This window comes from Astyanax mexicanus, chromosome 15 (genome assembly GCF_023375975.1).
Source record: "Astyanax mexicanus isolate ESR-SI-001 chromosome 15, AstMex3_surface, whole genome shotgun sequence".
Taxonomy (NCBI): domain Eukaryota; kingdom Metazoa; phylum Chordata; class Actinopteri; order Characiformes; family Acestrorhamphidae; genus Astyanax; species Astyanax mexicanus.
In genome coordinates this window covers 5,159,298-5,173,072 of record NC_064422.1, presented here as the reverse complement: position 1 = coordinate 5,173,072, position 13,775 = coordinate 5,159,298, and the positions used below count along the sequence as shown (strand labels likewise).

Genomic DNA, 13,775 nt, shown 5'->3' with positions numbered 1-13,775 from the left:
GTAACATAAGAAAGGTAAAGGGCAAATATTAACCATGTAAGCTGTTTATATTGCTTGCAATTTAGGTGAAGCAAGCATGTGTAAAGCATTTTATTCTAAAATTGCTTAATTTTGCTGAATTAAATACAAGTAACAAAGTAAACGAGTAACAAAAATATGAACACCACACAAGGGTTAAGGAGATAGAAGCTAAAAACTCATTATTTGAATTTTTTTTACAACTCCTATATCTGGTGGGGGTTGACGGGTGAGGGGTGGTGTCAGGGTGGTTCTATGCAGGTCTTCTTATTGTGATGTCACAAAAAGGAAGCATTTAAAAGGCTCATAGAAACATGTCATTTCTGACCTCACACTTTTTCAGCTGGTTCACAGACAACAGATGGATAGTTTTTTTTTTTTTTTTTTTCTGGTGTGTAGTGTTTATAGGAGCAGTCAGGACTCAAGTGGAAAAACAAAAGCACACAAAAAGAGAGTTTTGAATAATATGTTATGCACAAGGCACAAGGCTGTGTCTGTGAGCTGATGTATCAGAACCGAGTCGCTGCGCTTTCCTCCGAGCGTTAGCACTGTGATGCTACTCGGTATTGCTGCATCAACAGCAGTTTGAAAAGAGGTGGTGGCTGACTTCACATGTATCGGAGGAGGCCTGTGCTAGTATTCACTCTCCTGATGTTGTGGCATTACTAGTGATGGTGTTCCGATTCTTATTAGGCTGGAGGGTTAGGTGAGGGGGAAGGGACACTGATTCTTTTATTTCCATTCAAATATCCACTATTAAATTTTAAGAAGATTAAATAATTATGCCACTGGTCACACTATTCTTTTAGATCAGCACTAGATTTATATTAAGTCTAGTTTTAAAACTAGTTAAGATCTCACTGAGCAGCCAGACCTGACAGTCTCCAGTTCAGGAGATCATTGATGGGGAGAGGAGATGGGATGCTCTTGTTTATCCCAACCCAGAGGGTCATGTGGGTTCAGAGGTGTTGAATAACTGCTTGTGTAAAACTCTTATCTCACAATATTTGATTTGTGTTCTCTAGGAAAAGATTCATTTACAAATTTCACAATTTTACCTTAGTAACCATTTAAACATGTACAGAATACACAAACGAGTCAGTTTGATGAGACCATATACAACCCCAAATAATGTAGTACACTTTAGAAAATGAAAATATAATTGTTTTACTTGTTTTACATTGTAGACAGTATGAACCCAGACAGTGTAAATGTGATATAATTTGTTTTAATATCAAATTTATTTATTTTTTAAATACAGTACTATTCTAAAATTTGGACTTAGTCTTATTCAGTTTTTTTTTTTTGCCAAAATATGGATGAAAACATTATTCAAATATTCACTATTCACTGTATACCTGTAACTCTACCTCTTCACTACTTTACAACTGATGCTCTTAAACACATTAAGAGACAAGAAACTGTTGTTAACTGAAAGCCTGAGAAAATCCAGCCAAAATGTGCAAAACTGTCAACAGTTAATTTTGGACTTGGATGGATGGATGAATATAAATTATATAACATATTCTGGTTTGTTTAACAGTTTTTTTGTTTACTAAATTGTTCTGTATGTTTTTCTTCATAGTTTGGATGACTTTAGGATTAATCTACAATACAGTGAAATATTTAAATAAAATTAAATTTGGGACAAGGGGCAATATTTAGTTGAATTTAAAGCTAGTGATGAGTTTAAAAATCTAAATAATTAGGTAATGTCAGTGTGTCCAAACTTTTGACTGGTAGTGTATATTAATTAATGGAATAAAGTTAAGCAGATAAAACATATTATATCTTAGACTCAGACTGTCTGCAATCAAATCAAAATTAATGTAAATATAAGAATCACTGTTATCAATAATTATGCTTGTGTCAGGGCCAGACAGGAATGAGACTGGTGCAGATACAATAAAATAACTTTATTAAAAGTTATAGAGCAAACAGGGGTAGTCAACGGAAACAGGGTCAGTACCAATAATACACAGTGTAGAGAAAACATACCATAAACGGAAGACAGTCCAGAGTTCATACACAGGTAGGCAGTAACACAGGGTAGGCAAAAATCCAAAGTAGTAGAAACAGTGCAGGTCATACACGGATATCTAACACAAGGGAGCAGGCAAAAATCAACGTCGGTAGAAAACAAAAACAAGATCATACACGGATAAAGGCAAGGGCAAGAGAAACGCTTTGTATTGTAGGATTTACCAAACAGATACTCGGCGAGGTGTGAGCGTGAGCATGGTCCTTAAATACTGTGGATAATCAGTACTCGGGACTTCCTGGTGGTGTCATGTGATGTGTCATGTGATCGGGAGTGTGTGTTGTGTCATGGAGTGGTGCGTTCTGGGTATTGTAGTTGTTACTGTGGGAATCGCAGATAGAGCTGGATGTGGGAGACTCAGACATGCTTTCAGCACCAGACATGACAGCTTGATGGAATGTCTCGACTAATTTTTCATTGGCACTAGTTAAGACATTACTAATCATTACACATTTTTTTTTCTAATTATTAAATTTTTAAGCTTTTAAATGTAATTAAGGTTCAATAATGTCTTAACTTGTATCAGTTAATAATTAGTGGAGACATTATTTAACCATATAGGGCCTTATTTTAGCGATCCTTGGACGAGACATCAATTGTGCACCTCGCAGCTGGATTTAGGATGTGTCAGTGTTTATTGGGTGTGTGAAATTGGGCGGAACGTGAAATATAAACCAATCAGTGTGTCACTTGTCATTCCCTTTAAGAGGCAGGTGAGCTCTGACTTTGGCGCGTTTGTATCTTAACAGTAAGGCGCTTTTGTGCGTCTCAGCAGAGGATGATACTGAGCTGCTCATTCATGCTGTGAAGATACACCAGCAGCTCATTTAAGGGATTAGCAATGTTATTTTATTCTTTATTCTGTTTATTATTAATGTAAATGTCGGGTTTGTGCTCTGCAGTGCGTCTGTGTGAGTGTCTGTTTAATGAGTGGGGGTATATGAGTTCTGGTCACACCTGTAGGAATGAACTCTGATGATTACCTGTTGTCTAAGTTCATTTCAGTCAGTGGAGCTCCTGTGTTTTACAGTGCCAAGATAGAAACCCGACAGAAATTTACCTGAACACACCTCACTTCCAGACCACCACACCCATCAGTGTAGATTTATTCCTAAACTCTCATGCTATTTTAACAGCGGGGACGCAACAGAAAACAGTAAAACAGACTGTTGGGAGGGTGTAAGATAGCAATAAGCATTGCGACGTACCTTGCCTAGGGTGTACGATAGTGCCCTTTATGTTTAATACTGTCACATTTTTTCTTACTTGGGGTTGTAGATTACTAGTAATTAAAAAAAAATGTATAATTTACTACAGTATCAAATACATTACTGTACATGTATTATAAAGTATTATGATTGATTCCAGGCTTTTAAAATCAGCGCTGTTGCATCTTGACTTTGTCATCAATACAGTTTTTGCAGCTCGTAAAGCGTCTCGGCGTCTCTGTTACCATGGCAGTGTGGTGTAACTGCATTCCTCTGTGACTAAACAGGAAAGAAATCTTTCCACTTCAGAACTGATGGAGGTGGAGGTTTGAAGTTCTGCCCTCTGCTGGTGATTCCCTTACAGTACAGTGTAGAATACTTCATTATATCTGGCTATATTTCTTCAGGTTGTTTCAGTAGTGTGGGCTTCAACTGATATTAGTGCACAGGTCCAGTTAAATGTTTAAAATCAATATAAATTGCACTACTCAATTCATAAAATGTGCAGCATGTGTTTTTTTCTGCCATAAGAGAACATAACATATACAGTGGTGTGAAAGTGTTTGTCACTCTTAAATGCTTCAGAGCATCAAACTAATGTAAACAATAGTCAAAGACAACACAAATAAACACAAAATGCAGTTTTTAAATGAAGGTTTATATTCTTAGGAGAGAAAAAAATCTCAACCTGCATGCCCCTGTTTGAAAAAGTGTTTGCCCCCTAAATCTAATAACTTGGCCTTGAAACTCTTCCATGAAGACCATTGTCTCTTTCTCTTAACTGGGGCCTGCAGTTCTTTGAATGTTGTTGTTGGATCTTTTGAGACCTCTTAGATGAGTGGTCGCTGCCCTCTTGGGGTAATTGTGGTCAGGCTGGCCACTCCTGAGAAGATCCACCACTGTTCCACGTTCTTTCTTACCATTTGTGAATAATGGCTCTCACTGTGGTTCTCTGGAATCTCCAAAACTTTAGAAGTGGCTTTATAATATTTTCCAGACTGATAGATCTCAATTACCTTCTTTCTCCTTTGTTCCTGAATTTGTTTGGATCTTGGCATGATGTTTAGCTGTTGAGTTTTGTCCTACTTCGCTTTTTGTCAGGCAGGTCCTATTTAAGTGATGTCTTGATTGAGAACAGGTGTGGCAGTAATCAGGTTTGGGTGTTCACAGGTGAGTACTAACGGCCTGTAGCCTGCTGCTAACCCCGGCTAGCACTGCTGGAGAAGCATTAGCATTACCTGCTAACTGCGCTAAGTGCTAGCTCTTTTTTTTTCCATTTAGGGATGAGTGTATTGGTGGAAATCTGGAAATCTAAGCTAACTGTAAATAATCAGAAGCACTTTAATTACCCACTTTTTTAAACACTTTTCAGGAGAAAAATCTGTGTAGAATAACATCAAGCACTCATTAGACTTTTAAAGAAAAAGCTTTTTTTTAGGAATAACTGTTTACCTAACTTAGCTTAGCTTTACAGCTCTCCCCACCCAGCAGCAAGACCTTCTGAATTAGAAGGAAAACATGGTAACACTCCTGTGCCTTACTAGTTTCACATAATGCACCTTATAATCCAGTTTGCCTTATGTTTGAAAATAGACCAGAAACTACACGTTTATTGATAGTGTGCCTTATAATCCGGTGCGCCTTATAGTGCGAATAATAGGGTAGAACTTATTTGCAAAGACTTAGGAAAAACCCACTGTCTACAGCCCATATCGTCAAAGGTTTCAGAGAATTTGGTGAAATCCCTGGATTTCTGGAAGTGTTTCTGAGCTCATGCAGTGATTTTAAGTACACTAGGTAGGATTGAGATTTTGTGCTCGTGGGCTCCCCCTACAGAGTTACAGAGTGTAATAAATGTGTCAGGCCGATTAGTTTCTCTTTCTCGCTTTCTGGCTTTCACAGACATATTCGATCTCTTTCCAGCTTCTGCCAGAGTGTCTGTATGTTAGTTTGTAAAGAATGAACCAGTGGTCCTTGTAGAACTGTTAGAACTAAAGGTCGGAAAGCAGGTCGCAGTTCTCGCGAGCGTTGGTCACGGCCGTCTCAGAAAACTTACAGAGTCTGGTTTGAGCTCAGAGGAGCTCCGGCACAGACATGAGGGCACCGCTATTCCTTCTATTACACCTCAATGCAGCACTGCAGTGAGTTTCAAGCTGTAATTTTACTTCTTTAAAAAAAATAAAAATCAAGGAAATCCTACCTAGTGAGGCTTTAAAACCTGTTTTTAATGCAGTGCCAGCTGAGGGCCTGAAGAGCACCAGCATAGTGACAACACTGACTGATGGCCCAATCTCTTACACACAGAGATTTCTCAAAGATCCTCTGAATCTTATGATGATATTATGGGCTGTAGATGATGGGATGTTCAAAGACTTGCTCCTAAGAAAAATGCTCTTTATATACCACTTTATTTTTCCAGGCAGTTTTTTTCTTTGTCATTTTTAAATTCTAAATGAGTTACAGTTTTTCATGAAATGGTAAAATGTCTCACTTCCAGCATCTGATATATTCTCTATGTTCTATTGTGAATAAAATATGGGTCAATGAGATTGTTACAAATCGTTGCAATCTGATTTTTACATCACATTTATTTACATTTTGTACATTGGAAAGTTGGCAAACTAGTTTTTAGAAATGGGGTTGTTATTTAAAAGCAAGGTCTCAGCATATGTGCAACGTCTTCATGTCTGATGGAAAAGCATCCCAGGAGGCTCCTCAGTAAGCTGCTTGAGAGAGTGCCAAGAGTGTGCAAAACTGCATCAGGGTGAAGGTGGAAAGATACTTTGGAAAAATCTGAAATATAAAACACTGCGCATGTTGGTGCCTAATAGCTTTTAACTTTTTTTGTGATTCTTCTTGGTCAACTTAGGCAATTTTCTATGCATATTATATGGGTTGTGGTTCATTCTTAGCACTGCAGTGATAATAATTGGCATGGTGGTGGTGTATGAGTTGTGTGATACAGTATCTGTATCTACTGGAGTATTATTTTTACTTCACTACTGTACTTTAGTACTAAAATACTGTATCTGTATCTACTGGAGTATTATTTTTACTTCACTACTGTACTTTAGTACTAAAATACTGTATCTGTATCTACTGGAGTATTATTTTTACTCCACTACTGTACTTAAGTACTAAAATACTGTATCTGCTGGAGTATTAGTTTTTCTCCTACTTCCACTTTTACATAACTACATATTTTGGATGAGTTTAATACTTTTACTCTAAAACATTGTTTATGTGCTGCATCATTACTTATTACAATTATAAAAATGTTAAAAATCATTCACATTATCACTAAATCCAGAGCGGTAGATGCTCTGCACTGTCTCACCGGGTTTGATAAAGCTGCTCATCATTGAGTGAATCAGGAGATCAAGCTTTAACTCTGAGAAATTTCCACTGATTTCTGTAATAACTACACTAAAAACACAGTACTGTACTTCTATTTTCACTACTATATATCACAATAAAATACTTACACTAATACTTAAGTACAAGAAGTGTTGAATACTTTGGTACATTCACTTAAATGTGGAGCTTAAAGAACACTTTAATTTATATCTAAATCACTTTTTGATAGAGCACTTAATAGAGTAATTTTACTGAAATTGTGGGTCTCTAGTAATTTATTTATGTCTTTTCATGTCACAGATCATATCCTGTTCGTGTGTAATACGATGAACAGCTCTGCTCTTCAGTAACAGATAAGATCGATTCTGATGTTCCTCCAGTTAATTTACTCCTGACTGGGATTCTAATGGTGCTGTGCTGATGTGGAACACAGGGCTGCAATCCTAATCTTTTCTTTATTAAACTGGTGGATTTGGAGGACAGGACAGTCCTGCTCCATTAGTCCGGGTGCTCCTGTTGTGCTGGTACTGTTCGTCCGTGTCCAGCCACTAGAGCCTCCTAGAGTTACCCGCCAGCGAGGCTTCTTCACACGTGCTTCCTCCTCACAGGCCAGCAAGAAAAACAAACCCCACAAACCCCAGCAAGAGCTCCTCTGCTCTCGTAGTTCCCGGAGAAACTGAGCGCCGCTTATGCGAAAGCTCTCACCTCAGGAACACTCACCAGCTTCTGCCATTGTTTTATAAAGCAATTTGTAAGAAATGCTGCTTGGTGGTAGCCAGTCAGCCTGAGTGCGGCTTCCAAATCGTAGAAAGTATAAGCAGAGCGGTGCAGAGGAAACTTATACTCCAGAAAAGAAAAACACTGAGAATCTTACATTCACTCTTTTTCTATTTTTTCTCTTCTCTTCATCTCTCTCTCTCTCTCTCACGCACTCTCTCTCTCTCCATCTTTCTCGCGTGACCGCTACTGCTGGAAATTTCTCTCCTGACCGCCCCAATCATCTCTACTTTTCCCGTTTTCCTCTTTTTCTTTGAAGGAGTGCCTCCCTCACTTTTTCTCATTTCTCGTTTGACAGGAATTGGACAGCGTGGAGAGAGAGAGAGAGAGTGAGATGGAGCGCGTTTCACTGACCCACTTAAGAAGAACGTTTTTCTTTCTCTTTTCCTCTCGACACGAGGCCAGACTTCTGCACTGTCTCATTAATATTAATTTTCATTAACTAGGAAAAAAAAATCTGCTCCTGCCTTTGTGAGAAGACTTTACTTTCTGCAGCTTTCTGATGTTTGTCATTTAACAGCAGAAAAATCTCAGAATATTCTAGTTGGCTGGTTAGGAGTGTGTAATAGGCCTAGTCCCATTTCTCTTTTTACCCCTACCCCTTGTTTTCCAGTGTACCCTTCTCATTAGAACAGAGTTATAAGGGTAAGGGATGAAATTCTCCCCACTAAGTATCGAAACAACCCTTTAAGCGCACCCGATACAGATATAGCTATAGTAGTGGAACGCTAAAGTTCAGTAACCTAGCTGTTGTTTGTATTGTAGCTATCGTATTTTACAGAATATAAATTGCACTGCGCACTACCAACAAGTGTCTATTTTGTCCTTTTTTCATACATAAAGCGAATTAAGCGACACTAGTAAAGATGCCTACATCGAAGTGAGCAAGAGTGTCTCCATGTTTCCCTTCTAATCGGAATGCTGAGGGAAGTGCCAAGGTAAAAAAAAATTGCTTCTTAAAAAAAAAAACATTTTCTTTTAAATTTAAACAAGCACTGGATGTTAATCTACAAAGATTTCTCTTCCAAAAACTGTTTATTTGGCTGAGGAAAGTGCTTCCATTTATTTACAGTAAGATTAGATATCCAATATTTTGTCTAAAGGGGAGTTTTTAATGAAGTTTCTCCAGCACTAAGGCTGGGTGCAGCAGCATTAGCATTAGCTGCTAACCGCAGTGCTAGTGGGACATAAATGCCACCCGATAACGCTTTTAAAAGACCAATATATAAAACAATAGTTTTATATAACTTTGAAACATAACATTGCAATTTTGTTTTAGTTTAGTTTTTGCAGGGGGGGCTGCAAATATGTGAGATTTAACCAATTTCATTATATGTTGATTACACTAATTTAGGCAAGCAGAAGAAGTTTAATACTGAAAAAATACTTTTATCTATTTGTCCTAGATCTTCAAACTTTACAACGGGTCAAATTGACCTGGAACATAACAGAACGGTTAATTATTCTGCGGAGAGCTGAAATTAGCTTTTATTAGCTTTTATTTTATCTTACCTTATATTATGCAGCGTTTGCTGTCTGTTGCATCATTTGTTATAAAGAAAATGGCCATTAAAGATTGAAACTACACATTAAACTATGGTAACAAGAAAAATACTAAATGTAGAGGTTTCTTTGTTCGCTTGTTCCACCATCTTGTCAGTGATTCTCATAGTTCTCTGTTTTGTGTTTGCCGTATACCCATAAGGCCGTATACCCGTAACATTTCCCCTACCCCTACAGCCTAACAAGAATCAGGACACCCCTGCACATGCAAAACATAGGGGTAGGGCTAAGTGGTAGATCAAAAGTTGAAATGGGATTGGGCCATAGAGTAGACAGTAAGTGATTAAACCGTGTTTAAAAACTCCAGCAGCACTTCTGCGTCTGATCCACTGATTTGTACCAGCACAACACACACTAAGACAAAAACTTGCCCATTCCAGTGTCTGATTAATTTTAGTTTTAATTAATATTCATTAACTATGAAAAGAAAAATCAGCTGTAGCAATCACGAGAAGGTATTTTTTTTTCATTCTACAGCAGAAACAGACAAAATGTGTCCAACAAGATAAACTGTTTCCTCGGAATTTTCAGTACGATTAGTCCATGTCTGGGTTTATATCTACAAGCTGGATCATCTAGGTAGGAGTGTCTTATAGAGTGGACAGTGAGTGGAGACAGTGTTTAAGGGTGTTTTCACACCTGTAGTTAGTTTCTACGGTCCAAATCAGTTGATAACTTTGTTTACTTGGAGCGTTTCCCCCTTGGTTTGGTTTGTTTTCACACAGGGAAAAACCTAAGCAAAACAAAGCACGCAAACTCATTGTCTTCTCTGATTGGTCAGAGCTGCCAGAAAGTAAATATAGCTAATATAACTAAGCTTCTGTGTTCCAAACCAGTCCGTATATTTGTGCAGTGTGAAGCTGTTTTAAGACTGAATGTGAAAAAATTAGCTGCTGCACTTTTTAAACACAGTGTTTTGAATGGGATGTGTGCACAGTAAACAGAGTTTTGTGGGTGTGAGCAGTTAGAAATGCACGTACAACATGCAGATAGCATTCGTTTATAGCTGTAGTCATTTTCTGGGCAATAAATCAGGTTAAACAGCACCTGAACAGCTGTGTAGCTCAAACCTAAGGGCTATATTTGATAGTCAGGTCAGAATCGAGGTTAGATCATGTTCTCACTAAAACAAACCAGACCAAGGCCGTCTCTTTCCGCAGGTCTCACTACAGATATTTTAGTCTGCACCAGATTTTGCTGAAACAAACCACACCAAGAGTACAAACAAACCAGAGTCTGTTTTAACTGAACTAACCAGCACAAAACACACTAACACCTCCTACATCACTACCATGCCAGTGTCCCTGCAGTGCTGAGAATAAATGACCCACCACCCAAATAACAATAATCTTTCATTCTTCAGCAGAAACGAACACAAAGCATGTGTCTCTCATATTGTTTAAATGTGTCCAACAAGTTAAACCATTTCCTCAGCTCTCGAAGCTTCAGTACGATTAGGTTGTTAAATAATTAGTCTTGCATTCTTTGTAAGGCAGATTTTTATTACTCTGCTATGAGCCAGAATGCTTTGCTCTGGTCCTTGTTAACAGCGTTGGCTGAGGCATTTAGCAGAAATCAAATGCATAAGCAGATCCGTTTCTGAGTCTGTGATCCTTCTGTGTCAACTCCAGGCCAACCAAACTGATGCTCTAAGGATGTCTACAGCCATCCAAACGTGATGCTCTAAGTTAAATCAGCAGTTATACAACAGACACAGAGATACTTTATTGATCCCGAGGGAAATTTAAGCATGAAGTAGCTTATAAAACAACACAATTAAATAAATACAGTCTGTTAAACACTACTATATGAAAGAAGTAGTATTGCTGACAGAGGTGTCAAGTAATGAAGTACAATTAAATCATTACCTTACTTAAGTAAAACTTTTGGTTATATAATATTTTACTGGAGTAATTATTTTTCATTTCAGCTTGTTTTCATTCCGGATTCTCATCGTTCAATAAAACCCCTATCCAGATAAATCTCTCCATCCAGATAGAGTGAATCTGATTGTGATTGGATGTAGAGAAGTATAAACATATACCATTCCGACACCCTATTGGTTTATACTGTGATCCATCACACCTGCACACGCACCCCCCCCCCCCCCACTCCAGCAAGGACATAGCAGACGTATGTAGTCTAGTATGAAGATGATCCGTGCAGAGACTCAAGAGAACTCCAGATAAACTCCAGTTCAACTAAACTTCTTTAATATATTTACATTCTACTAAAATACATTCATTTTAAATCAGCATTTATGCAGCTAAAACAGGGAGCAGCCTAGTGCATCCCACATTTATCAACATTAACATTTTAATATAACATTACAGCTAAGCCTTTTGTATTGGCTGTTGGAAGAAAATGTACCACCCCATGTTTAATTTTCTCGCTTATTAATATTTATTTATTATTATATTGTATTTATTTTTTATAATTATTCAAATTCAACATTTATTCTTTTTGCTTTTTGACTGTTTTTTTATTTTTTCAACATGTATTTTGTCTTTGTCTTTGTGCTTTTAATGATTAGATTTAACAGATCTGAGAAGGGGATTGCACCACAATCTACGTTTGAAAAGTACTCTTCTGCATGTTCAGTGCAATTACACATTTTCACCAGAGAGGTCTCCAAATCCCCAAATTCCCCAAACTTACAGACTGATGCTTTAAAACTTTCATTATGAAAATCAGAACAGGCTCACGGGGGCTACGGAAATTTGGTGTGACTTATGATCGCTCCAAACGCATCGGGCTTGTGGCCAACTAGAACTTGGGTGGTGCTTCTAAAACTGGACGAATTGTAAGCCGAGACTCACGATTAGAATTCTTTGAGTTGATTGTTTGGTCCTGATGTCCGGCCCAGTGTTTCTCCTGGGCTCGATGGAAGCCTCTCCCTGTTTTAAGGGGAGTTCCTTCCTTTACCACATCTGAAGGGTCTCAGAATGTCTTTCATTTCGGCCCCCGGTACAGAATGCAGTACATTAGCAAAGGCCCTGCAGCATATGGGACTGATCAGGGGAGCTTTTTCTTTTTTTTTCTCGTTGGCTCTTTTCTTTTTTTAAGGGTCTGGCTGGCCGCTCTTGTTTACCATTTCACTTTGGTAAAGCAATCTTTCCAGGGCCCACGAAGTCTCAATCATAGAGGAGGGTTTGTAATTGGTGATGATGTTTTTGCTTGTGATGTGTTTGTTCAGGAACTTGTCTCTCTGGAGTCCTTCATCAGACGCGTCCCAGACCGCAGGGATTCGGCAAAGAACATCAGTTTTTATGCTTTTGAATGCTTTCTCTCTGTGGCCTTGAGCCAAACGCTGTGGTTTTGGGTGTGGTTTGGGCAATTCCGACCCGTACTCTGTCGTAGCAGGCCAGAACGGTCTCGTGAAGTCTCGTGTATATAAAATGATGGCGCCAGGTCAGTTCTGCTTTGTGCTGACCTTGCTTCCTCTGCTAAAATCTCCTACTTAGCAGATATCAGCTATGTTGGCTATATGATGAAGGTAAATGATGGGCAGCCAAGAGCCATGAGCCATGAGTTTTAGTTTCAAAGTTTTTATAGGCAAGTCAGTTCACTTGGCATCCACTTTTGCAATGTCAGCGGGCATTTATATCTACTTATACAAGAAAATACTCATATCTGTTGTAATGGGAAGAGCCAACAATGCTCTATCTAAACTGAAGGTCTAAAAAAATTAACATGAACAGTTTGTAATGTTTGGCTCCACAATGCACAAAAAAAAAAAACATCTTTTATCTCATTCTGGCTACTGTGCTTGCGCAGATCTCTACATCGAGAGGAGCGTTTCCTGTAAGCATGTAGACCAGGGGTGTCCAAACTACGGCCCGCAGGCCATTTGCGGCCCGTTTCCTTTTTTGGAGCGGCCCGCGAGGTATTTTAGAAATAGAATGAAAGTTGGCCCGCTGTTAAGCTGGTTTTTATAATGTGAGATTCAAAGTTTGAACACTAGGTGTCAGAAACGGGCCGAAGAGTCGGAGAGGGTGCGCATTTCTAGCGCAGAAAAACGGGGCAAAGAGTCTAAAAGCGGAGAGGGTGCGCATTTCTAGCGCAGAAAAACGGGGCAAAGAGTCTAAAAGCGGAGAGGGTGCGCATTTCTAGCGCAGAAAAACGGGGCAAAGAGTCTAAAAGTTGCCGTAATTAAGGAGTTTTATATTAAGAAACATCATGAAATTAAAAATTAAAATCAATTTGAAAAATCTTAGTTTACACAACACTGTCAAAGATAAAGATAGTAAGTCAAGTAAAATGGTGTGTAAATGAAATTATCAGGAAAAATGAATTATTTAAAGTGGTATATTTCATTATTTGTTTTATTACAGAGTGTGGCCCGTGACTTCAAATACTGGTCTCCTCATTAAAATCATCTCTCTTTATTCTCTCTTTCAGGAGCTGCTCCCCCTGGTGTTGATGTTCGAACTGCCGGTCATAGTGCAGCTGAACCCTGATCCCAGCTCTCCAGCCATCCAGCACATCTCCCAAACCTACAACATCTCTGTGGCCTTCAAACAGCGCTCCAGGCTCTATGGTGCTACAGGGGTCGTGAGAGGATCACAGAACAACGTCGCAGCTGTCAAAGTGGGTGTAAAGCATATGCAAACAATCCTAAACTGTATATTTTTGGAGAAAAAATGGTTACCATGAGCTCTGAACCAAATACAAAAAGGTTCATCCAGGCTTTTTTCAGCAACAAGTCAAAAAGCCAGGGTCTGTGATGCTATGGGGGTGTGTCAGTACACTAACATGCTAATATGCTACCTTTAAGATGCTAGGTCTTTTGCACGAGTGCCCATGTGGTT

The 13,775-nt window shown here is 38.6% G+C and overlaps 1 protein-coding gene across 2 annotated transcripts in view; it reads left to right on the top strand.

Moving 5' to 3' along the window:
• The window catches only part of LOC103032919 (protein bicaudal C homolog 1), a 170,151-nt gene that overhangs the window by 121,388 nt on the left and 34,988 nt on the right, over nucleotides 1–13,775 (top strand). For both annotated transcript variants that reach the window (XM_022669361.2, XM_022669360.2), the window contains exon 7: nucleotides 13,366–13,554. In XM_022669361.2, coding sequence (XP_022525082.2) covers nucleotides 13,366–13,554 — 189 coding nt within the window. The remainder of the gene's footprint in view (nucleotides 1–13,365; nucleotides 13,555–13,775) is intronic.